The sequence below is a fragment of the Camellia sinensis genome, chromosome 1, assembly GCF_055761805.1.
Source record: "Camellia sinensis isolate YWXY chromosome 1, ASM5576180v1, whole genome shotgun sequence".
Taxonomy (NCBI): domain Eukaryota; kingdom Viridiplantae; phylum Streptophyta; class Magnoliopsida; order Ericales; family Theaceae; genus Camellia; species Camellia sinensis.
The window spans coordinates 175,995,901-176,020,633 of record NC_138961.1 but is presented as its reverse complement, the minus strand read 5'-3'; the positions used below and the strand labels follow the sequence as shown (position 1 = coordinate 176,020,633).

The 24,733-nt window shown below is 35.3% G+C and overlaps 2 protein-coding genes across 2 annotated transcripts; both read left to right on the top strand.

The window, feature by feature from the left end:
* The first annotated feature begins 9,330 nt into the window (after positions 1-9,330).
* LOC145820883 (uncharacterized) lies at positions 9,331-11,258 on the top strand. Its single transcript, XM_082917538.1, has 2 exons — positions 9,331-9,342; positions 10,707-11,258. Exons 1-2 carry the CDS (start codon positions 9,331-9,333, stop codon positions 11,256-11,258), a joined length of 564 nt encoding a protein of 187 aa, XP_082773664.1.
* Position 11,259: 1 nt separating this feature from the next.
* LOC145820882 (uncharacterized) lies at positions 11,260-22,825 on the top strand. The gene is made up of 4 exons (XM_082917534.1): positions 11,260-11,635; positions 12,279-12,595; positions 12,749-12,898; positions 22,616-22,825. Exons 1-4 carry the CDS (start codon positions 11,260-11,262, stop codon positions 22,823-22,825), a joined length of 1,053 nt encoding a protein of 350 aa, XP_082773660.1.
* The last annotated feature ends 1,908 nt before the right edge of the window (positions 22,826-24,733 follow it).

Below are 24,733 nucleotides of genomic sequence, written 5' to 3'. Positions count from 1 at the left end.
GAATCCTTCCAGCACTGCTGGATAGCCATTATAGACTATTCCATAATTTATTGTTTTCCTCAAGTACCTAAGTACTCGGTTAACAGCATGCCAATGCATATTACTAGGATTACTAATGTATCTACTAAGTTTTCCCACTGCAAAAGCAATATCAGGTCTAGTGCAAGTCATGGCATACATCAGGCTACCTATTACTCTTGAGTATTCTAGCTGATCAACAGCTCTTCCAGTATTAGGATAAAATTTCAAATTTGAATCAAAGGTATAGACATGGGTGTACAATTATATTGATTAAATTTCTGAAGAATTTTCTCAATATATTGCGACTGGGTTAGAATCAAATTATTGTCCTCTCATTTGATCTTAATACCCAAAATTACATCAGCCAAGCCTATGTCTTTCATACTAAAGCTAGACGACAAGAAACTTTTAGTACTTTCAATGACATCATTGTTAGTACCAAAAATAAGCATGTCATCTACATACAGACATATGATTACACCTCTATTTCCAGTAAACTTACTATACACACACTTATCAGATTCATGTATCCTAAAGCCATTTGACACTGTTACTTTGTCAAATTTCTCATGCCACTGTTTTGGAGCTTGTTTCAGTCCATATAGTTAGGGCTGTGCAAAATACCGCCCAATCTGCTAAAATCGCACCGATCCGCATCAATCCGCACAGCTCTAACCGCTAACCGCGGTTTAAACTTTAAAATTTATAATCCGCCAACCGAACCGCTCCGCTCCGCTATAGTTAATACATATATATTTTTTAACTTCTAATGAAATATCAATGTAAAAATGAGTGTGAGAGAGATTTAAGATATGAAATTTATTACAAATTAGTGGTTATATATATGAAACATATTATGTAAAATTACTTTGTGTTATATATCTAAAAAAATATTATACAAATTAGTGTTATATATTATGCAAATGTATGATAATTAGTTAAAATGTTATTCAATCAGCCAATCCGCCAAAAATCGCCCAAACCATAATTTGTCAATTCGCTAATCCGCTAACCCGCTATTCGATTTGTAATTTTACTCTCCAACCGCCTGAACCGCACCGCGTATTTAGATGTCCCCGAACGTCCTGGGAGGGAAATCCCCCCCCCCCCCGGTTTTGTTCATTGGGCTCACTACAGTTCAGGACTCAATGTCACGGTCCTGTATCTAATCTTGCAGAGTGCAATGCAAGACCGATGAATCATCAAAGAGTCCAAATCCGGCAAATCGTTTTTGAAAACAGATTTTTTTGAAAGAAGTGCCAAACATGGACTGCTTTGCCAGATACAGAGTCACCACCTAAATATTTTATTTTGAGAAATTTAGGAAACCCTGACTCGTTGCCTAAGGCCACGTGTCCGTCATCACCAAAGTTGCCTCGGCTCGGGAACTTGGGTACGATTGGGGAAGGTCACTTTGTGAGCACCCTCACTCGCCCGATCAAAGATCGGCCTCTACTAACCATGATATCTAGTTTTGAAAACGTTATGTGCTCTAATTCCGGTTATTAGCCTAGATTTACTATGTGATGCGCACAGCATACAAATATAGACCGGATCGCCTGAATTGGAACAACACATCTCATGTTTGTTTTGAAAATGGTTTGCTACTCGCAAGTAGGCTTAAAATGCAAATTTTGCCACCCTCGGGTGGGCTTAGAAAACAAGATGATTTGCCACTCTCAAGTGGGCTTAAAACTCACAATTGATGAATTGTTCCAATCTAAATAACCCAACCTTCACCCACAGGCATTCAGGCAGGTATACTATGTAAGCACGTAGCCTCATGGTAAGCATGCTATCATGGCAGTCACTCACACGCATGTAAGGATGCTAAAGCATAAACACTTATCGAGTACTCCAAGCCAAAACAGAAGCTATGTTAGAAATCCATGCATGATCCTAACTATATAGAAATGCCTAATGCAACACATGCAGGAATGCAATTACAATAGGCTCGGCTATTCTAAAGATGGCATGTGATGATGCTACAACTAACACGTATTCAATTTGGAATTGAAATACAAATGTAGTTAGTATGATGTGCCGAGCCCGGTGCATGCAAGACAGATGAATGACGTAAACATGCAAGCATAAGTATGCTAATTGAAACATGCCCTAATCTAACCATCATAAGCTGGTAAATAAAAGGGAGAAAGACGTGGGGTTGGAAGACATACATCACACGCAGGCACACGTATTACAATTGTGCCCTCACTCGGAGGGTCCGAATAAATAATACAGTCCGAATAATAATTACAGTCCGAATAAGTACAAAACCCTAATTAATTAACAATTTAACTAGGAAAGCAAGTAAATTAGCATGCAAATCCATGGACCGCCTCAGCTTTGTTCCGAATGATGAAAGATGCATGCTCGAGTTGCCTTGTGCGGAAATCTATTGTAATGCCCCGATTCGCCTCTGTTTGCAATTAATCCCGGAATGCTGTGCAAGGCTTTAGAAAGCTGCTGATTTCTGATTTGCTGTAACAGAGAGCAAGAAAGGGGCACAACAAAGTATTTTTACATATGTATGCATGACTACTCTTCAGGGAGTGTAGTCCTCAATCCTCGTGCCACCAATCACGCATCTCGATGCATGATGGCCGAGGAGTCGAATTGCACGACTCGATGTGAAATGAATGCACATATAAACACAACAAGACCTAAACTCCATCATGGGTAATCCGGAGTGTCGGCGACCGGGAATTGAGACACGTTCCGTCACTCGGAGTACGAAACGTCCCTTGTTTCCCATGCTTGGGCTAACTCATATCCCAAACACAATGCAAATGAGATGGCATACACAATATGACTAACACACAACCTAGCATACGCAATGCTATGAAATGGCATACACAATGCTCGATGTAACATGGCATACACAATGCTCTAACATGCAACTCAGCATACACAATGCTATGGACCGAAATGGCATACGCAATGCACGATGGACTTACACCAACATGAGTGGACCTCAGCCACACTCACATCAGTGGCCATTAGATGAAAATGAGACAACTGAAATGCGTGCACACATGCACAAATACCAAGGACCGAACCTAAGGCATCAAATGCCACTCTACCAAAGCACGGCAAGGTATGAAAGATGGCATATAAACATGCAATTTCCAACACTGAAATATGATGCGCAATGGTCCCGAATCATGGAAATATGGCACCCAATGCATGAAAGAGGCCCCGAAACTCAAAACTAGGCAAATGTATTGAACTATAATCATGCAAAGCAAGCATTATTTGATCACGAAGTATGAAAACAGAGCCAAGGCAGTCCCAAAATATGCACAATATTAGTTCAAAGCATGGCCAAAAAGTGCTAACATGAGGGGCTAAAACAACACACAAACTAGGCTAGTAAGCATGGTTTACATGGCATGTACATGAAGCATAAGAGAGGTCACCAAACCAGCTAAAAATAGGAACATGATATGCTAAAATATGCCCAAATAACCACTGAAATGCATCTAGTGCATGCAAAAATGATGAGCTCCTTTGGAGGGCCATGCAAGGGGTTACTCAACACATGCATCAAGGACACTTAGCATAGTAAAACCAGCTCTGGAACTCAATTATGACAGCCTTAAAACTCACCAAAAAGGGCCTGAAATGGCTCAAGGAAGTATGCAATGAAAGGTCCCCTTGAAAGGCCTTAAGGAGGATTGCTCCACACATGCATGATAGACATAAAATATGGCCAAAAGGGCTCCGAACAGAGCTAAGGCAGACCTCAAAACTCACATAATAGAGCCTGAAACAAGACTTCAAAGCATGCAAAATGGGGGTCCTTTGGAAGGTCAATAAAGCTAGTAAAGAGAATGAGGGGTGAGAAGGTCACCCCTCTATGATTTTGAAGTTCAAAGACACATCTAAACCACTGAAAATCCACTAGATTTCAGTGGCTAAAAGGCCAAACCAAGGCCAATGCAAATGCTCACATGCATAGCTCAAAACATGAGGAAATAAAGCATGAAAGGGGGTAGGTGATCCCCAACATGGAAATGACCTTAAGGAAACATGTTTATAAGCTCAAAATAAAACTCTTTTTAGTTCATGACAAATCTCGAAAATGCTCACAAATAGGACTAAGATATGATGCAAAATAAGCCTACAAAGAGGGATAGAGCATACAAGGAGGTAGATGGCCTCAAACAGAAAAGTATCCTTAATCAAACTTCAAGAGGAGTTCAAAATAAGACACTTTTCAGTTTATGAAAAAGTCCAGAAATGCTTACAAATAAGGCTATTCAATGGAGCAAAATAATGCAAGAAAAGGGGAAATAGAGACTCACCCTTGAAGAGCAGATTTCCAGCAACTTCTGGACCAAGATGGGAGTTCACCTCTGAAAATCAGCTCCAAGATGCTTGGATGGATGGTGGAGGTGTTGTACTAAGGGTTGGTGTGCAAATGGCCAAGACTATTAGGGTTTTTGGAGCTCAAGTGTAAAGATATAGGGAGAGAGAGAGGTGTATAAGCCTTCAAAATTGTTGAACCCCTGCAAATGAAGACAAGCCTCTCCTTTATAGAGGAGAGGCTCTAAAGCTTCTCTTAGAAGCTTCAAATATCCTCCATATGGAGGATGGTCCGAATGCCTCCCAGCTGGCACAATTGTGATGCATTTAGAGAGAGCAAAAAGCAAGAAGCAGGCCAACCAGTTCAAGTGGTCGGCCGGCCACTCCTCCTGGTCGGCCGACCAAGGGTCAAAAGGTTCAAGGAGAAATACTGGTCGGCCACCCCAGAAAGGTGGCCTCCCAGATGAGTGCAACACAGTTGTATGGTAGAAAACCAGAAAATGTGACCCAGGAGAGAGAAAAATCAGCTTTTTAGCAAGGTTCAAAAGGGTCAAGAAGAATTACTGGTCGGCCTACCCATATTGGTGGCCTCCCAGATGAGCACAACACAATGGTGGTATGAAAAACCAGAAATTGTGGCTCAAAAGTGAGAAAAATCAGCTTTTTGTCAGAAAAACCGGCTGGAGGAGAGAGAAAATGAGAAAGCTGGTTTCCAAGGAAAAAAGGTGGCCTCCCACCATACTACCACCTCCCTAGCAATGAAAATAGGGTCCCTACCAAAAATGGACCAAGACGGATGCAAAACAAAGGTTTGGGGGCCAAAACGTGCAGTCTAGGGCCCCGAAAACAGGCTGTTAGGCACCGGAAGTGGCGTATGACCACGAAGGTGGTCTACCGGGCCACAGTGTCCCTCTAAAGGGAGGAAACAAGGTGTGTGCCAAAAATCGGAGCAAACGGAGGTAGTTAAGCGGTCCCGAACCGAGGCACACGACCGACGGCTCCAAAAATCGAAAACTGGGCTCCAAACGGGAAAAATGGCCTACGACCACGAAACATAGCCTACGGCCACTGAGAGATTATCTACGAGACCTCTCCCTCCCTTCGACAAGAGAAAACAGAGAAAACAGGACCTGGTTCGCAAACCGAGGCAAAGCACAAAAGAGCCCCGAAGTCCGGGGGCAAGGCTCGCAACCGAGACTCCGCAACCTCAGAACGAGCACAATATGCAACATCACCGAGTGCTCAGTTAGTGACGTCTGAGTCTTAAGGTCAGTCAAAAATGGGGTGTCTACAGCATACACCCCTACATATAGTGACTTCACGAGTTTACACACTTTGTGTTCTTGACCCTGTACAATAAATCCTTCTGGTTGTTGCATGTAGATTTCCTCATCTAACTCTCCATTTAGGAAAGTGGTCTTAACATCCATTTGATGGATTTCAAGCTTATAGATTGAGGCTAAGGTAATCAACACTCGAATGGAGGCGATTCTAGCCACCGGAGCATATGTATCAAAATAATCGATACCTTCCTTTTGAGTAAGACCCTTAGCAACTAATCTTACTTTGAACTTGTCAATTGTGCCATCAACTTTCATTTTCCTTTTGAAAATCCATTTACAACCAATGGGTTTGGATCCAGTTGGCAAATCAGCAAGTATCTAGGTATTGTTACCCATGATAGAATCCATCTCATCGTTTATTGCTTCTTTCCAGAATGCAACATCTTGAGACTTCATAGCTTCCTCAAAGGTTAATGGATCTGAATCCATATTCAAAGAAATCATTGTTTGCTTATAATAAGCTTTTCTAGTTCCTTCTACAAGGTAAATAATGAAATCAGGGCCAAATGACTTCTCAGTCCTAGCCCTTTTACTCCTCCTTAGTTCAATAGGCTCATTAGGTTCATTAGGCTCATAGGTTCATGTCGTTCACTTTCCTCTGTAGACATCAAAAGAGTTGATTCATTTTCTTGATTAGAATCCAACCTTGGAATGGTTTTGAAACGATTCTCATAAAATACCGCATCACGTGATTCAATGATGGTATTTGTTTCCATTGAACCATTGGGCTCTACTACCAGAAACCTATATGCTTTGCTATGTATAGCATAGCCAAGGAATATGCATTCAATTCATTTTTCACCTAATTTCTTCTTTTTAGGTTCAGGCAATTTGACTATTGCTCTACAACCCCATGTTTTCAAGCAACCAAGATTAGGTTTTTTGTTTTTTCAAAGTTCATAAGGAGTAATATTTCTTCCCTTGAGAGGAATTCTGTTGAGTATGTGACAGGCAGTGAGTAAGGTTTCACCCCAAAAACCAGAACTTAAACTGGAGTAAGAAAGCATAGCATTAATAATTTCTGTTAATATCCTATTCTTTCTTTCAGCTACTCCATTTTGTTGTGGTGTGTAGGCTGCAGACTTCTCGTGAATAATACCAACATTTTCACAATATTCTGAAAAATGGTATTCACCGCCATTATCAGACCTAAGTCTCTTTATTTTGACATTACTTTGATTTTCTACTTCTGTCTTAAAAATCTTGAATTTATCAAGCACCTCATCTTTTGAATACAAAAGATAGATATGACAGTACTTAGAAAAAGCATCAATAATTGTTACAAAATATTTCTTACCATCTTTAGTGGGGGTACTATGCATGTCACATACATCACTATGCACAAGTTCAAGCAGAGACGTGGTTTTATCTATTTTAGGAAATGGAATGCGAGTAATTTTAGATTGTGCACAAAATTTGCATTTTCCAAACATATCAATATTATACTTAAGAATTAAATCTAAATTAACCATATCATGCATTTTCCTAGCATTAAAATGACCTAAACGAGCATGCCATAAAGAAAGAGAATCAACAATATAAGCAGAAATAGATGTATTATTGATAACGTTAAGTTTGAACATTCCTTGATACATGTAGCCATTTCCAACAAAAATCCCACTCTTAGACAAGACAAATTTGTCCGACTCAAATACTAACTTGAAACAATGCTTATTAAGTAGGCTTCCAGATACAAGGTTTTTCTTGACATCAGGTACATGAGAAACATCATTAAGACTTAGGACTTTTCCCGATGTAAACTCTAGATCCACCGTCCCTTTGCCTTTGATAGTACAGTTGAAGAGTTGCCCGTGATCACTCACTTGTTCATAAGTAGTGAAACGGCTCTTATCGTTGTAGACGTGCCTTGTTGCTCCTGAGTCAATCCACCAGTCACCAGCATCTTCGATCATGTTCACCTCGGATACAACAGCCACGAACTTGTTCTTGGTATTTGATGCTTCTGGCTTCTTCTTGTATGACCGACATTCATTTCTGAAGTGCCCTGGCTTGCCACAGTGCCAGCAAGCACCTTTCGGCTTCTTAGCGTTTTTCTCAGATTGGGGTTCATGCTTACGCTTCTTTTTGTTAAACCTCTTATCATCATCCACTATGTGGATCTTGGACGTCTGAGCCAATTGGTTATCTTTACTTTCAAGTAACCTTGACTCTTCTTTAACTCGGACGTGTTGAGCCAAGTCCTCTAAAGTAAGATCTTCCTTTTTGTGTTTTAGAGTTTTCTTAAAATCCTTCCAAGAAGATGGTAGTTTCTCTATTATAGATGAAACTACAATAGATTCATCTATGTTCATATTCTTTTGTCGAAATTGACTCAGAATGTGTTGGATCTCATGGAATTGTTCCATAATGGGCTTTGTATCAATCATTGTAAAATGCATAAAATTACTAACAAGAAATTTCTTATTGGTGGCATTCTCAGTGAGGTACTTTGACTGTAATAAGTCACTGAGTTGCTTTGCCATTTCCAGATGTTGATACACATCGAATAGAGAGACTGACAGTGCATTCAAAATGTGTCCTCGGCAAATGTAGTCGTCATTCTCCCATTTGATTCTGGCACGGGTTTGCTCCACGGTCTCGTTTTCTTGCTCCGTCAAATAGGGGGTAGTTAGCACGTAGATCACTTTGAGAGTGGTGAGCAAAAATGCATCTTCTTTTGCCAGCGTCAGAAATTTCCTCCATCAAAACGATCAAGCTTCATGAAATCTTGAGTCATTTTCTAAATAGACATCGGCATATCCAAATATTTTCTTTAGATTGTTGGAACAAAGGGTCTTGAATTCTGCAAGTGGTGGTCTTTGGGTCTTCAAAATTTGGCAATGACCTTGTCTATATAGAATAGAAAATTAGTGCTTCAAGTCGCGTTACTAGGTCGTTTTCCTAAAGACAATATTTGTACCCACCAAAATGTATGCAGGAGGTTACAACAAATTTGCCTCCAGGATACAATGAAGCCTGATTTAAAGATCTAGTCTATCGGCATCTGCACTGACGACAATAGATCAGAACACTCTTGATATAATCAAGAAACCAAGACACTAATAATCAAATCTGCAGAACTTGATTATCAGTAAGAAAAACAGAAATTTTCTTAAGAAACTCTTGATCGAAAATTCAAAATCAAGAGGGAGAGAGAGGGAGAATTGCAGGAATGCTTTTTAGGATTTTGGATGGAATGAAATGGCAGATTTCGTAGCCTATTTATAGGCCTTAATGGATCTAATCGAATGGTCATGTCCCTTGATCGCATCCGATCAGATCTGACCGTTGGATCGACGATCTATGGTGCAGATCATTCTGACACCGAATAGATGCCTTGACTAATCACACTTGATCACGATTGGGTGCCATCTTATCCGTACGATCGCGTGCATCTCCAATCAACAGCTATGATCAACTTGCTCTAGATCGGACACACAACTGTTTGATCGGTTGGTTGACTCATCGCCAACGGATGACACGTCACGGCCACGTGGAGTTGACTGTATTCCACATCACTCATGCCACGTCGGATCCAAGTCATCGCTCCAAATAGGAAAGCGCCGCGCCTTGCACCGATGCGTTCGTGCTAAGTGCAAAGTGCGCCATCAAACGCTACACAGTCCACTGCCTACGCCACGCGCACCTGCGTATGCAGATGGTGCTTGCGGTGTGGGTGCCTGCACACTAGTTTTCATCCCATAATTCCATATTCAAAAGAATATTCCATGTAGCACTTTATTAAGTGCTGCATGTTTTGCTCTCTTTCGAATGTGAGACAAAGTCCCCAAGCTTAATTAATGCCTTCCAAAGAAAAACAAGAAAGGTTTTGAAAATACCCAAAAATTAAACTATAAATTTAAAAAACCATTTTGAAAATTTCCCAACAACTATCACTCGTTTTTCACGTGCACCCCCATACTTGTGTTTATTTCAATTTAGTATGGGGGTACGCATGAAAAATGAGTGATAGTTTGGGGGGAAAAATGATATTTACTCAAATATATATAAGCCATTTCAAAAAATCACGTAACTTAATACAAATTTGCATAAGTTGACCCATAAAATGTGTCGTAAAAATATGTAACTTGAGTCACAAAAATGCATAAGTAATGGCATACCATATGCTTTGTACACTCAATAATTTTCCCTTAATTTTAGAGGTGCGAAGGCCAAATCTTATTTCTTTTGTTATTACGTACTCAATCTAACAAGACAAGATGACACATGAAAAAAACATATAAAAAGTTATAAAAATAAATACTTTTTGGGCATTATTTAACATCGTAATTTGTGTAAAAAAATTGAAATCAAGAAAAAGTGTGTTGTGATGTTCATTTTCATTTTTTATTTCATAAACACATTACCACTTTTTGGGAATTTTTTTTATTTTTTATTTTTGGACTTCTGTATTGAAATAGGTCAAAAATATTATATTCGGACAGTGGTACCAAGGCCGACCCTAGGCATAGGCCCATCAGGCCATGACTTAGGACCCCTCAAAGTAGACCAAAAAAATGAGCCCCCTTCTATTATAATTTAGTGTAATATATTAGGTATGTTTGAAGTCCAAAAAAATTAAAGAAGGTCCAAACTAACTTAAAATAAATTGACCTATTAAAAAATTAAAAGGCCCATTCAAAATTAAAAGGGCCCATTCTCTCTTCCTATCTAATTCCTAACCCTAACTGCTCTTAATCCAATTTTCCCAACAGTTTGACAGCAGCAAGCTGCCCAACAAAGCAACGGAGTAGCAACAAACAGTTTGACAGCAACAAGTAGCCCAACGAAGCAACGGAGCAGCAGCAGCACATCAAGCACATGTAGCCTCTTTTTTTTTTTCTTCTGTTCAATTAATTAAATATTTGTCTTGTCTTTTTCTCAATTGCTATTATAATATTGGTATTTACATCATCGAGAAGAATTTGTTTAAGTTTAATAGTTCACATCACATAATTTAAAAGTTTTGTGTTTTGTTAATTGGCGGTGGTGCTCTTGTTTTGAATTTTGATCTAAAAAGTGTTTTGATCTTAGCTCATCATAACTCTTAAAAGAAATTATCTGTCTGGATTCGCAAAAAGGAAAAAGAAACAAAGAGTCAAAAAATTAGTTGAGTGTCAAAGAGGAGCTATTGATAAGTTCTTTACGAGTGACAAAGAAGCAGAACAATCAGTTGAAGACTTGAATAATGAAGAATTTGAAACTTTGGTGAATAATGAGAATGCAAATTTGGTGGATAATGAGAATGAAAATTTGGTTGATGAAGAAGGAAATGGGAAATTTGGGAGTGTAGAAGCCAATCAAGATGATGAGATGAATGTGAAATGTGAGCATTCAAATATTGATGATCTGGGGACTTGGAAAATAATTGATCAGAATTTACAAGATTTTTTAGTCGAAAGAGGTCCTGTGAGAAGAAATTGTGAGTTCAACTTCCCTAAGGATGATTCTTCTAGGCATAGGCATTTCTCACCTGTTCATTACATTCGGCATTTACCAAATGGAGAAAAATTTGATAGGACATGGCTAATATACTTGAAACTTTTGGACAGAGTATTTTGCTTTTGTTGTAAGTTGTTTAAGTAAGATGGGAAAAAAAACTCAATTGGCTACCGAAGGATTTAAAGACTGGAGAAATATTGGTGAGAGACTTAAAGGCCATGAAAGTGGTAATGAGCACATTACTTGCATGAGAAAATGGATTGAGTTGGAGGAAAGATTAGGAAAGCATCAAACAATAGATAAAAGTATACAAGAACAAGTTAACAAAGAAAGAGAGCACTTGAGATGGGTTTTATTGATGATAATTGCAGTTGTGAAAACACTTGCCAAGAATAATTTGCCTTTTCGTGGAAGCCATAGGAAGATTTATGAAGAGAGCAATGGACTTTTTTTAAGCATAATTGAAATGATTGGCGAGTTTGATCCAACGAAGGAACAACACTTGCAGCGGATAGAAAATGGTAAGATTCATTACCATTACTTGAGTCACAAAATTCAAAACGAGGTGATACAAATGTTGGCTGGGGAAGTCAAAAGTGTAATTTTGTCGATAATCAAACTAGCAAAATACTTTTCAATCATACTTGATTGTACTCTGGATATAAGCCATTAAGAACAAATGTCTCTTGTTGTATGATGCGTGGATGTTTCAATAAGTCCAATTACGGTGAAATAGTTTTTTTTTTTTGAATTCTTGAATGTGGATGATACATCGGGGATGAGATTTTTTGATAAACTTCAAGAAACATTAGTTAACCTTCAACTTGATATTGGTGACTCTTTTGCAAGGATATGACAATGGCTTTAACATGAAAGGCAAAAACAAAGGTGTTCAAATAAGAGTACTTCAAGCAAATCCTAGAGCATTCTATATGCCATGTGGTTGTCATAATCAAAAACTCTTTTTGGTTGTCATTTATGTATTGTTTTCATCATCTGTTCAACGTTGGGCAATTTTAAAAGATAATCTAAAGGAAGGCCTCACGATTAAGTTGTCGTCGCAAATGCATTGGGAAAGTCACATTGAAAGTATCAAACCACTAAGAAACCATGCTTAAAAAATAAGAGATGCTTTAGTTGACTTGTACAACAATCTTACCACAGATTCGATTGCAAAAAGTGAAGCTAAATCCCTGATAACTCATGAACTTGAGACTTTTGAGTTCTTGTTTAGTATTGTAATTTGGTACAATTTGTTGTTTCATGTGAACTCTGTTAGCAAGCTTTTTCAAAGTGAAGATATGAATATAGTAGTTGTTGTAAAGCAGCTAGATGAGCTTGTTAAGTATGTTGCAATATATAGAGAAGTTGGTTTCATGAAGGCTATGGTTGAAGCTAAAGAAATGACAAATGAATTGGGAATTGAATCAACATTTGTTGAAAAGCGCATCATTTCTAGAAAGAAACAATTTGATGAGAATGTTAGCGAATAGGTGACCCAGTCGGCTGATGAATCATTTAGAGTTGGTTGTTTCTTCTATTTTGTTGATCAAGCCTTTTGTTCACTCAAAAATAGGTTTGAACAATTCAAAGTATATGGGACAAACTTTGGCTTTTTGTTTGACTTGAAAAAGTGCAGCGATGAATCATTGATGGTGGAGTGTGTGAACCTTGAAGAATTTTTGAAACATGGTGAGATTTCCGATATTGATAGAAGAGATTTATTGATGGAACTAAAAGTCTTGAAAGAGAGATTGCCAAAAGAAGTCAATAAACCAATTGAAGTACTCAATCATCTGTAGCTGATGGCAAATTATTTTCCAAATTCATGGGTTGCTTATAGGACACTTTTGACTATTTCGGTTACAGTTGTATCAAGGGAAAGAAGCTTTTCAAAGTTGAAAATGATAAAAAATTACTTTCGATCAACCATGTCACAAGAAAAATTGAATGGATTAATATTGTTATCCATTGAAAATGATTTTGAAAGAAAATTAGATTATGCAAGTATGATTGATTTATTTACTTTTAAAAATGCAAGAAGAGCGAGAATCAAGTGATACTTATTAGTTGTTATAAAGTAATGCTAAGAATTTTTTGTGATTTTGACACAAATCTTTTGTCCTTTACCTTCAATTCTTTTTTTTTTTTTTTTTTCATTCAATGAAAAAAAAAAAAAAGTGAAGCGTTACAGAAATTTATTAATTGATTATTGACTTTGGATCCTAGAAATCTTGGGGCCAGGCCTGGGTGGTACATCTGAGATTACACTCTTTGTAGGCTTTAACTAGAAAAGATGTGTACAGAAAAATATTAAAAAAGTTATTATGTAGTCTAAATTTAATTCATATATTATAATGCTTATATCTAAATAAATTTGAATCACATAATAATTTTCATAATATATTTGTATGTAAATGAATCATGTGTAACATTGTCTGGATTTAAATCGAACACTGTACGAAGTGAGTTCACGAGAACCATGAACCACACAAGAAAAAAAGAAATTTCCTAAGAATTCAATCATTATTTATCTGATTGTAAAATGTTGGAGAGACACAATGGGCCAAAGATTGTGAAATTTGTTATTTGTTGTCAACCACTAGCTTACATATTCACAAAGAATCTTATGCTCGGTTTATTGGAGTGAGCTAAAATAAAATAAAATGGTGGTTTGAATATTTATTTTTATGTGGAGAAGGATCCTCTCTAGTCTAGATTTTGGATTGGAGGGTGTTGTTTGGGCCTGTGGAGTCAACCACGAGTTTCATTTCGATGATCCGAACTGTTCATTTTGTTGGGCACTTTGTGTATTTTGTCCACAAAAAAAATTAGATTGATCCGATAACTATAATTTGTTCAATTTATTACGTTTGTCATTAAAAAAATGTATGATTTATTTTTTAAAAACACAATTGTTGTTTATTGTTTAGTAAAAAATTAAACAAGTTACAGTTATCAAATCGATCTAATTTTTTATGTGGATGAAATACATAGAGTGTCCAACAAAATGACCCGTCCAGATTATTGAAACGGGCCTTGTGGTGAACCCCAAGGGCCCAAATAGCGCCTTCCAGTCCAAAATTTGGCCTGGAGGGGATCCTTCCTTTTATATTTAGTTCATTAAAAAAAAATGAAAAATATTTTGAATCATTGTTTATTATGGTAAATTAATAATTATTTTATAAAAAACACTAAAAAATGACTATTCTATTTCAATTCACATTAATTTCAGTAAACCAAACACTCCTTTAGAGATTCATAAACATCTTTCGAGTTTTATCTTTTTCCCTACTTTGTCATGACTGAGTTGATCATATAGTGAGCTATTTTACACTATGCTTATCAAAACTTATTTATGTTTTTCATTCTATTTACTTTTAGGTTGTGTTCAAATTATGTATTTGAATAGAGAATTGAAAAAAAAAGAAGAAAATATTAATAAAATGTAGGTAACCTGACTCGCCTGGACAATAGAATGAGAGACAAGATTCTTTACATCTATCATCTCCTTTTGCGCAACTCTATAGGTCAAAGAATGTCACGTGAGAAATGCGATCTATCATCTGTTTTTGTGCGACCTCATTGATTTGATAGTCATGTCGACAAAGTAAGATGAAAATTTTAAATAATTTTCTAATAATATATTTATAAAGCTGATGATATAATGTTCCATTACTTTATCTCTCCTCATCATGTCTAAATATGTTGTTGGGAAATTCTTCAATCCTCTTGAAGCATTGTTAAGTTATGCTCCAAATTAATAATTATTGATTTAAATTATGAGACTCACTATCTAATCTGTAAATAAAAAGAAGCAATGTTCCAAGCGCATTGAATAATTTTTACTTTTCATTAGTCAATCATCAAATCGATCTACTGGGACTTAGATGAAGTGTCACTTTCCACCCAATTGTTGCAGAAAATTGCAATACATACTGAAAGTAGCCAAAAAAATAAAAATAAAAATAAAATGATAGTAACAAGTGCAAAAAAATAGAATTTACTTTGTGCAACAAAATGTTTGTTCAGGGAAGATGGTAGTATTATGTTTATATTCACTAATAACAATAAAGTTTACACTCATTATTAGAAACCACACTCCACCTTTCAACTCTCACATTAGGTGAAAATAATTTTCTTTATTTACAAGCCCCATCGAAAATTTGCATGGTTGATATTGAGTATGTAAAATACCACCAATATTTCATTACTAAGTAATGATTTTATTTCACATTAAAAGTTTGTATAAGTGATATTGAAAGTACAACTAACTTACTATTAAGTAATTTGAGTCAAATCTAAAATTAAAAAAGAAAAAAATTTGAGTGGGCATTTGGGGTTTTATTTTTTGTGACTTTTTAATTTGCTGATTTTTTAGTTAATGCATTTGGAAAGTTGTTAAAAAAAGTATTTTTTTGTGAGTGAAAAAGTTTACGACATTTGACTTTTTTAATTGATAATAAACAATTTAGTAATTTTTTTATTTTTTTAATAAAACTTTGAATTTCTTAATTGTGTCTCCCGACGGCCTTGAGTTTAGGTATTTAAGTCATGTTGGTAGATCTACTTTCTTCGATCTATTTGGGATTAAAATTTTTCTTGTTAATGTGCATCATGAAAGCACATGTACATGGAGCATAGAGGTAAAAGTAATTACTAAATTATTAAAAAATGGTTGAAATTACGAAAACTTATACTACCTCAAATTGGAATACAACTTCCAACAAGGGTAATAAATCCTTGTTCAATAACAGCAAAACTCTTTTTCTTTCTGCCAAAAGATAGATTTCATTGATAATTGAAATATCAAGACAATGCATACACATAATTCCAACTACAAATTTTAGATCTAGTCTATGGAACTTACACATAGGAGACCTTATAACTCATTTTTATCAATTGTTTTCTTCATTTTAATCAGACAACAATAAGTGAAAAACCAGAAATGCAAAATAGGACTACTTACAAGGATACGAAGTGCTAAAAAGTTTGATATGAAAAATGGTATTCGTTTCATTCAAGCAACCGATTCTAACCAATTGAAAGGATCTTCTGATCAATCCAGAGATCTTCTAGACTTGAAAGGATTCAAGGATGGTGGTGATGCAACGGTGGAACCTTGAATGATGATCTTCGGTTGTTGTTTCGTCCAATTCTCAATCTCCTTCACTAGCAACCCTTCGCTCTCCTCCAAATCACTTCTTTTGTTACCACCATTCTTTCCCTTCTTGGGTTTGTATCCCAAATTAAAACACATACTGATCTTGTTTGTAACAACTTTTTTCTTGTACCAACAATGCTCTTCTGTAACTATTAATTAACCAAATCTTCCACCCCTTTAGTGCTTTATAGCATTGCATTTCTTTAATTATTTAAGATTTGGCTCTTAACAAGAAATGGCGATGACTCCAAAGAATTTTGGACCACCCAAACTTGCACAAAAAATTAATTTTTACTAGGATACAAAGTGTGTGAGCATCATATCTCTCTCTCTCTCTCTCACACACACACACACAATATACAGGCCTGGTTTTGGGGGCAAGCCCACAAAAGCAGCTTCTTTGGGCTTCCAAAAAAAGGTTGAAAATAGGGTTTCAAAAAAATTTGTAATCTTATACTAGTTCATTAAAAAAAGACTCAATTTAATATTACAAGTTCAAAATACTATATGAATAAAAGACCCAATCTAAACTAAATGAATAAAAGTCCCAATCTAAAATTTAAATGGGGCAAATTATCCACAAGTTTTTTTTGAAAAGTGTGTGTTTTTATTAATCACAAAACTTTTTAGATAGACTCAAAAGTCCTGTGCCCATTTATCTTCTCCCCTTTTTCTACGCCTTGCTTCTTCTTTTTATCTCTCTTTCTCTAATATTCGGCGACGACCATGACCACACCTTTTTTCTTTTATTTCTCTTTCTAATTTACAATCACCTCGACCGACAATCACCATTATTGATTAAGATTCACCGACAACCACCAAGCACCAACTCATTGTCTCGCGCTCATCGATGATGAAGGAAATGAATTTCTGACAAACAAGTTGAGTAGATCTACGTCAGATCCGACTAGATTTAAACTAAAAATAGTTTACGAAGTATAAACCTCTATCTATATCTGTCTTTTTTCTTTGATCTCTCAGTTTTTTGTTTTTTTGTTTTGTTTTGTTTTGTTTTTTGTTTTTTGTTTTTTGTTTTGTTTTGTTTTTTTAATGTTTTTTGTACGACACATTTCTATTTTCCAATTTTAATGAAGAAAATTTTCAAATTCTGAAAAGTTTTTTTCGAATTTTAGTTACAGGCGGTGAAGATTGTAAAATTTTACAGTTTTAGTTTTTTTGGTATTGAAATGAACCATTCTTTAGAACTATAAAATTTTGCAATTTCATAACATATTTTTCAGTTTGATTAATAAGGATAAACGTTTAATAGAATCATGTTTCAAAACTGCAACATTCTATAATTTCAAAATTTATTTTTCAGTTTGATTAATATTGAAGATTATTAGCTTAAACCCTACAAAAATTGAAAATAATGTACTTTTTTTTTTTCCATTGTTGCTTTTTTTTTTTAAAGTATATTTTGCTATATTTTTTCGCTCTAATTTCTAATTTTTTTTGACAATATTCTGGATATTCCTGTGAGTCTCCTACAATATTCTTAATGTTCAGTTAACATTCTAGACATTCTGATAACTTCCGGTTACGTTTAGAACACTCCGACAATACTTTGACGAATTTCCAGTGGTGCCTTGGCAACTTTCCAATGATGTTCAACATTCCGACGAGTCTCCGGTGACCGTCTGACGGATGTCCGACGATGGTGAGACGTAGCAGCATCTTTAAATTAAAAAAAAAAGAGAGGATTTTTTGATAATAATTAAAAATATGTATGACAAATTGATGGAAGTGCTTTGTTTTGAGATTAGATGGGTTTTAAACTTTTTGTATGAGACCTATTGATAAGTTTTCCAATATAAATTCATTTTTAAAAAAGAAAAAGCCTACTTGAATTTTAAAGATTCAAAATTATGTTTAATACAAAACCCAAATTGAATTTAAAAGGCCCAAAAAGTTGTGACACCAATGTATATTCTAAAAATTTTAACACAGTAATAATGCGGGGGGCGGCGGTTGTTGCCGGCAAAGACTTAGCTCAAAGCCCTTTAATTTGAGGCCCAACCAATCTGCAATATCTCCTTGCATGGCAATCAATTTTTTTTTTTTTTGGGGGGGGGGGGGGGGGGGGGTGGTGGTGGGGGGACTTAGGTCAAAGCCCTAAAGCAAAGTAAGCCACAGTCGGTCACCCAAAGATTAATTGAAGGCCTAACTGAACATTATCTCAACTTTCATCCATCACAAACGGTGAAATTTTCATCTCTATTTTATTTATTTATTGATTTGATAGAACCATTCATCGAATTTACTTGAAATTAATAGAACTATTGTGGTTTTGAACATTATATGTATATTTATTACTTGTCTCATATCATATTTGTTATATAAAATAAGTTTCAAGTTTTTGCTTAATGAAATATGTGTTTGATGATGATCATAAATTGTTTTCCAATTATGCTTATATGATTTTTTATTTTATTTTATGTTTATTGATTTTTGGATTTCTTATGATTGAGGATCAAGTTAACTATTAGAATTATGATGATGATGATGATGCTAGTAATTTTTGGTAAATTATGTCAAACAAGTCAATCATGATTCCTAGAAAGTAAATTATTGTAAAATTTATTATATATTTAAGCAAAGGGTTGATTACACTTTTACCCCTTAAACTATACACATTTTGTCTATTTGGTCCATTAACAATTGATTGTGTTTCTGTAGCTCCTAAACTTTAAGAAAGTATGTCTGTCAAGTCCAATTTGTGTCTGCTGTCAAAATCATTAACGGAATAGTATTAGTGGAGGGCAAAAGGGACATTTTACAGACAAATAAAACTGGAGGGAATGTTCTCGCCAGTCCTCTAATATATACCTACATATATATACAAGAACAACCACGTCTATGGGGAAAAAAAAAAAAACAGAGCATAAAGATCACAAAGAAGAGAAAAAGGAAGGAGAGGAGAAAGAGGAAGAACAATGTACCGGATGGATGCAACGTATTGCTCTTGTGGCAGAGCTGCTGTAATGAAGACATCTTGGACAAACTTGAACCCAGGAAGACAATTCTTATGTTGTGAAGGATATGGGGTCAATGGGGGAGGATGTGGATTTTTCTAGTGGTTTGATGTATCTATGTGTGGCCGGTCAAAGCAAGTTATACCAGGACTCCTACGAAGGATTACTAAGATGGAGGAGAAAATATTAGAGATGAAAAGGAAAGAGAAAATACTCTGGGCTTGTTTGGTTGTGTCTTGGCTTATCACCTTGGTATTGTTCTTGTAGAATAAGATATTGATGGCTGACAAGTTGTGTATCATGCAATGAGGGTTATGTGAGTGGAATGAAAATGGTTGGTTATTTCCTATGTAATATATTTTTTATGTAAGTTGTTGGATATGTAATGAATGGAAGGTTTTGTATGGAAAAATTGTGTGTCCAAATATTCTATAATGGTTGATTGTGTTTACCAACAACAAAAAAAAAAAAAATCAGCCTCCCTCCCCCCATTTAAAGAAAAACATCATCATCATTTCCATTCATAAAATTTTTAAGTTCATTTTCATTACAAACACAAAAAACAATGCTACATTACTAAATAGTTGACATGAAGTTCATTGCAAACACCAAAAACAATCCCACATTATTACTGTGTTCACCCTCTCTTCTTGGATGTGCCTCCCTTGGCTGGTGCTGCCCTTTTCAGTCTTGAGGCTTGAGTGATAGAGGTTGCATCAGCAGGTGGTGTTGGTCTTATAGGCATTGGAGCCCGACTTGCAAAAGTTGTACCAGCAGGTAGCCTTTTTAGCATTGGCCTTTGACTTCCAAAAGTTGCAGCAGCATGTGGTGGCCTCCTTGGCATTGGCTCTTGACTTGCAAAAGTCCCAGCACCATTTTTGTTACCCCAATTTGCCTCACGTGTATGGAACGTGCGGTTGAGGATGAAATGTCCATTTTAACCTTCGTAGAAGCCTTTCGTATCTCGTGGAATGAACGTGCAATGCTATTTCGTTAATGATTTGGATGGCATACACAAATTGGACTTGATAGACATACTTTCTTAAAGTTTAGGGACTATAGAAACACAAGCAATAGTTAAGGGACCAAATAGACAAAACGCATATAATTTAGGGAGTAAAAGTGTAATTAACAAAATTTAGTAAACTTTTTGTGAGTATAATTTTTTTTAAATATGTATGAAATGCCCCATATTTATTGTTGGCTTTGGACCCAAAAAAACTCAAAGTTAGCACTAATAATATATAATTTGAATCTTATTAGTAGGGGTGTAAAATCAGCCTATTGGTCCGCGACTCACCTGATGTTCGCTTGCAGGCCGTCCAAGCCCAACCAGGCCTAAGCTCGAGCCTAGCCTGTGACCCTAGGCGTGGGCCATGTGTTTTGGGGCTTGACCTAACTCGAATCTCAGTCCACCAACTTGCTCAAGGCCCGGTCCACTCGAGGCCCAATGTCATTTTCAAGCTATTTTGATGGAAAAATAAAATAAAACAATAGCTAGGCTTAATCCAAGCCTGAACCCAGGCTCAGGCTTAGCCTACCAACTTGCCTGACACTTGAGTATCCCCTGGGCCTGGGCTTGGACCTAGGCTGAGATTTTGAGTAAGTGGATCGGCCTAGCCCAATCTTTTGCAGGAGCCCACTATGCCCGATGGCAGGTCAGGCTGGGCCATTTTACACCCTTACTTATTAGTGGTTAAAATGAGCTGAGCTGGACTAGTCTGAGTCCATCTTAAAGAGAGAACAAGAAAATATCTATTTCATTGATTTACTAAATGAATCTACATTATACAGAGGATATAGTATATATACAAGATTGATACACTTAACCTAACCATAACTGTCTAACTAAACTATAGTTAAACTCTAACAAACTAACTACCTAGCCTTGATAATACACACGTGACTGCTGGAGCTATTGCTTTGAAGCTGTTGAGCTGTTGTGGCTGCTGTTCTGCTTTTGAAGCTACTGTGGCTGAGCTGCTGCTGCTGTAGCTGTGCTCTGCTGAAGCTGACTGTGGCTGTGCTCTACTGAAGCTGAGCTGCTGTGAGCTGCTGTCTTATCATCTCCCTTCAAACTCATAGGACTGGAAAGAACTAAGAGTTTTCTTTGAAGATATTGAAACCTAGCCACAGACAAAGGTTTGGTGAAAATGTCTGCTATTTGATCAGTGGTAGAAATATGACAAATGTGAAGCTCCTTGGCTGCAATTCTTTCTCAAACAAAATGATAGTCTACTTCAATATGCTTAGTTCGAGCACGAAACATAGGATTGTGAGGCATAGCAATAGCAGATAAGTTGTCACACCACAGAGTAAGAACAGGCACAAGACAGTGAAGTTTTGCCAACAACATACCAAGCCAACTAAGTTCAGCTGAGGTCTAAGCTAAGGCTCTATACTCAGCCTCTGAGGAAGACTGAGGCATAGTTGGTTGCTTTTTGGCAAACCAAGAGATTAAGTTGGGACCAAGGTAAACACAATACCCAGTGGTGGACCTTCTATCAAGCACATTGCCAATCGAGTCCGAGTCAAAGTAAGCATTAAGAATAAGAGGACCACCAGAGAAATGAAAACTATGGCCTAATATGCCTTTAAGATATCTGAGCAACCTTTTGACAGAGGCAAAATGACTATTCAAGGGGGCTTGCATGAATTGGCAGGCATGATTAACCACAAAGGCAAGCTGATCTGATATCAGTTTGAAATGATCCCTCTCTCTCTCTCTCTCTCTCTCTCTCTCTCTCTTCTATTTTATTTTTTATTTTTCTTCTTCAATTTTTTTTTTGGCTTTTCTATCTTATTTATTATATATATATGTATATATATTTTGATGCTTAGTTTATAAGAACAATTTTTTTTTTTATTAATTTTAATGATATGTGTTTATTAATTTTATGTGGATGATCATTGTACATAAAATTTTTGGTGGATGTGAATGTGATACTTTATACCTTTTGTTGGATATTATATTTTTAATATACTACATATATTTGTTATGTTAAAACTCTTTCATTGTGGATCCTTTCTTAACAATTTGATTTAGTTTATTCTTTAGTTGATAGATGTGAGATTTGGAAAAAGAAGTAAATCTCTTGGCAAGAACACTCCAGACTTCTTGACTAGTTTGATAATGAATCACAGTGGTGAAGATAGATGGAGAAAGAGTTGCAGTAATGCAGCTTAGTAAGTGTGCATCAATGGTGCACCATACAGTGTAATTTGAATTCAAGACTTCAAGATTGTTTGAATCTAACACAACTGATGGAGGATATACCTCAGATCCATCCACATAACCAAGAAGCTTTGTTGCTTGCAAGATGTTCCGCAATTGACTTTTCCAAACTATGTAATTTGAGGAGTCAAGCTTTGTAGTGACAAAGGCAGTAAGATTGGAGATTAATAATGTGAGATTTGAAGGCAATGTGATAGGTGAAGACATAGAAGTCGAAGAAGATGGTGCTGAAGGAGAAAAGAAGGATGGTGCTGCAGCTATGGTATTTGGAGAAGTCATTGATGAACTGCTACTGAAGGATCAAGGCTCGCAAGAGCTTGATGCTCTGATACCATAAAGAGAAAACAAGAAAATATTTATTTCATTGATTTACTGAATGAATCTACATTATACAGAGGACATAGTATATATACAAGATTGATACCTTAACCTAACCATAACCATCTAACTAAACTATAGTTAAACTCTAACAAACTAACTACCTAGCCTTGATAATACACATGTGATTGCTGGAGCTATTGCTTTGAAGCTGTTGAGCTGCTGTGACTGCTGTTATGCTTTTGAAGCTGCTATGGCTGAGCTACTGTTGCTATAGCTGTGCTCTGCTGAAGTTGACTGTGGCTGTGCTCTGCTGAAGCTGAGTTGCCGTCTTATCATATCTAAGCTGCACTCCAATTCAAGCCCAACATTCACACACACTCCAATTGAGTTGTATGTGTGGTTATCTACTTACTGGGTTCTAGACTTAAAAAAAAAAAAAAAGAAGCTGTTCTATCAACTCGAACTTCTAACCTTTCTTTCACCATACCTTAAGGTATAGCTACAAGACTATTGAACCAAACCCAAAGTTTAGTTACTGGATTCGAATGTTGGTTTTCTGGATCAAATCAAAAAAACAAATGATTTAATAGCATGTCTTTCATACATTCATTTTGGCTGTGTTTGGTTTGCCTATGGAATCATGATTCCAAATACAAAATTTTCAAATCACTTTTCAAAGTTCATAACCAAACACACTATTCAAAATTACTCAAAACTCAATTAAAAAAATTAATTTTAAAACTCAAAACCAAACTCTTTTCAAAACTTTATTTTAAAAGAAAAAATTCAAAAAAGTATTTTTTTTATTTTGTTTTTTAAAATTATTTTTAGAATCATGATTTGAGTGTGGAGTCGTATTTTGAATTATGAGTTTTGCATTGAGTTTTGAAAATAGAAAATTTGTTTGGTTATGAGTTTTGAAAAAAGTTTTGAGTTGTATTCTAAAATTTTTTGGATTTATTTTTTAAAAATATTTAAAAATTTTCTTAATTTTATTTGAGTTTTGAAAAAAGTTTTGAGTTGTATTCTAAAATTTTTTGGATTTATTTTTTAAAAATATTTAAAAATTTTCTTAATTTTATTTTTAGGGTAAATATTTTATGTTTTAAATATTTATTTATTTATTTTAATGTGCACTATATTTCATACATTTATGTGCTGTATTTTTTTAATATTAAAAAAATTTTATTTTTTATTTTAAATATATAATTTTTTTCTTTTTATTTTATATATTTTATTTTTTATTTTATATATTTTATTTTATTTTATAAATATATTTTTAAATATTTTAATTTTTTTATGTGTTGGTTATGATTTGAGTGTAAAGTTTTGAAAATGGTGTGGAGTTTTGAGTTATGTGTTTAGTTATGAGTTTTAAAAATAATTTTTGAATTGAGTTTTGAATTATGTGTTTGGTTATGATTTGAGTGTGAAATTGTGTTTTGAGTTTAAAATATTAAAATTAAAAATTAAAATATTTAAAAAATAAAATTAAATGTTTAAAACAAATTTGTTTAATAAGAATTATATATTTAAAATTAAAAAAAAAACAAAACTTTCTTAAACATTTTTTAATGTTTAAAAAAAATAAATCCAAAAACTCAAAACTCAAAATATAACTCAAAACTTTTTTCAAAACTCAAGACTCTTTTCAAAATTCAAAATTCAAAACTCATTTCAAAACTCTTTTGAAAACTTATAACCAAACAATTTTTTTTTTCCAAAAGTCAGCTCACAATCCCACAATCAAATCACAACTCCAAAAAGAGAATCACAATTCTAAAACTAAACCAGACGCAACGTTTGATCTTTGTTAGGATTCTTTCAAACTCTTCTAGAATTTGCTTCAATCTCAATTCCCAAAAAAAAGAAAAAAGAAAAAAAAAGAGAGTATATTAATAATTAACGTATACAAAATAATATA

What these genes read in the sequence shown, in the direction of transcription:
- LOC145820882 (XM_082917534.1), top strand. Translation starts at nt 11,260, where the DNA reads ATGGGAAAAAAAACTCAATTGGCTACCGAAGGATTTAAAGACTGGAGA. An exon ending in AGAAACAATTTGATGAGAAT is followed by an intron (nt 12,596 to 12,748) that starts GTTAGCGAATAG and finishes GACTTGAAAAAG; the next exon opens with TGCAGCGATGAATCATTGAT. An exon ending in AAGTCAATAAACCAATTGAA is followed by an intron (nt 12,899 to 22,615) that starts GTACTCAATCAT and finishes TAATTTGAGGAG; the next exon opens with TCAAGCTTTGTAGTGACAAA.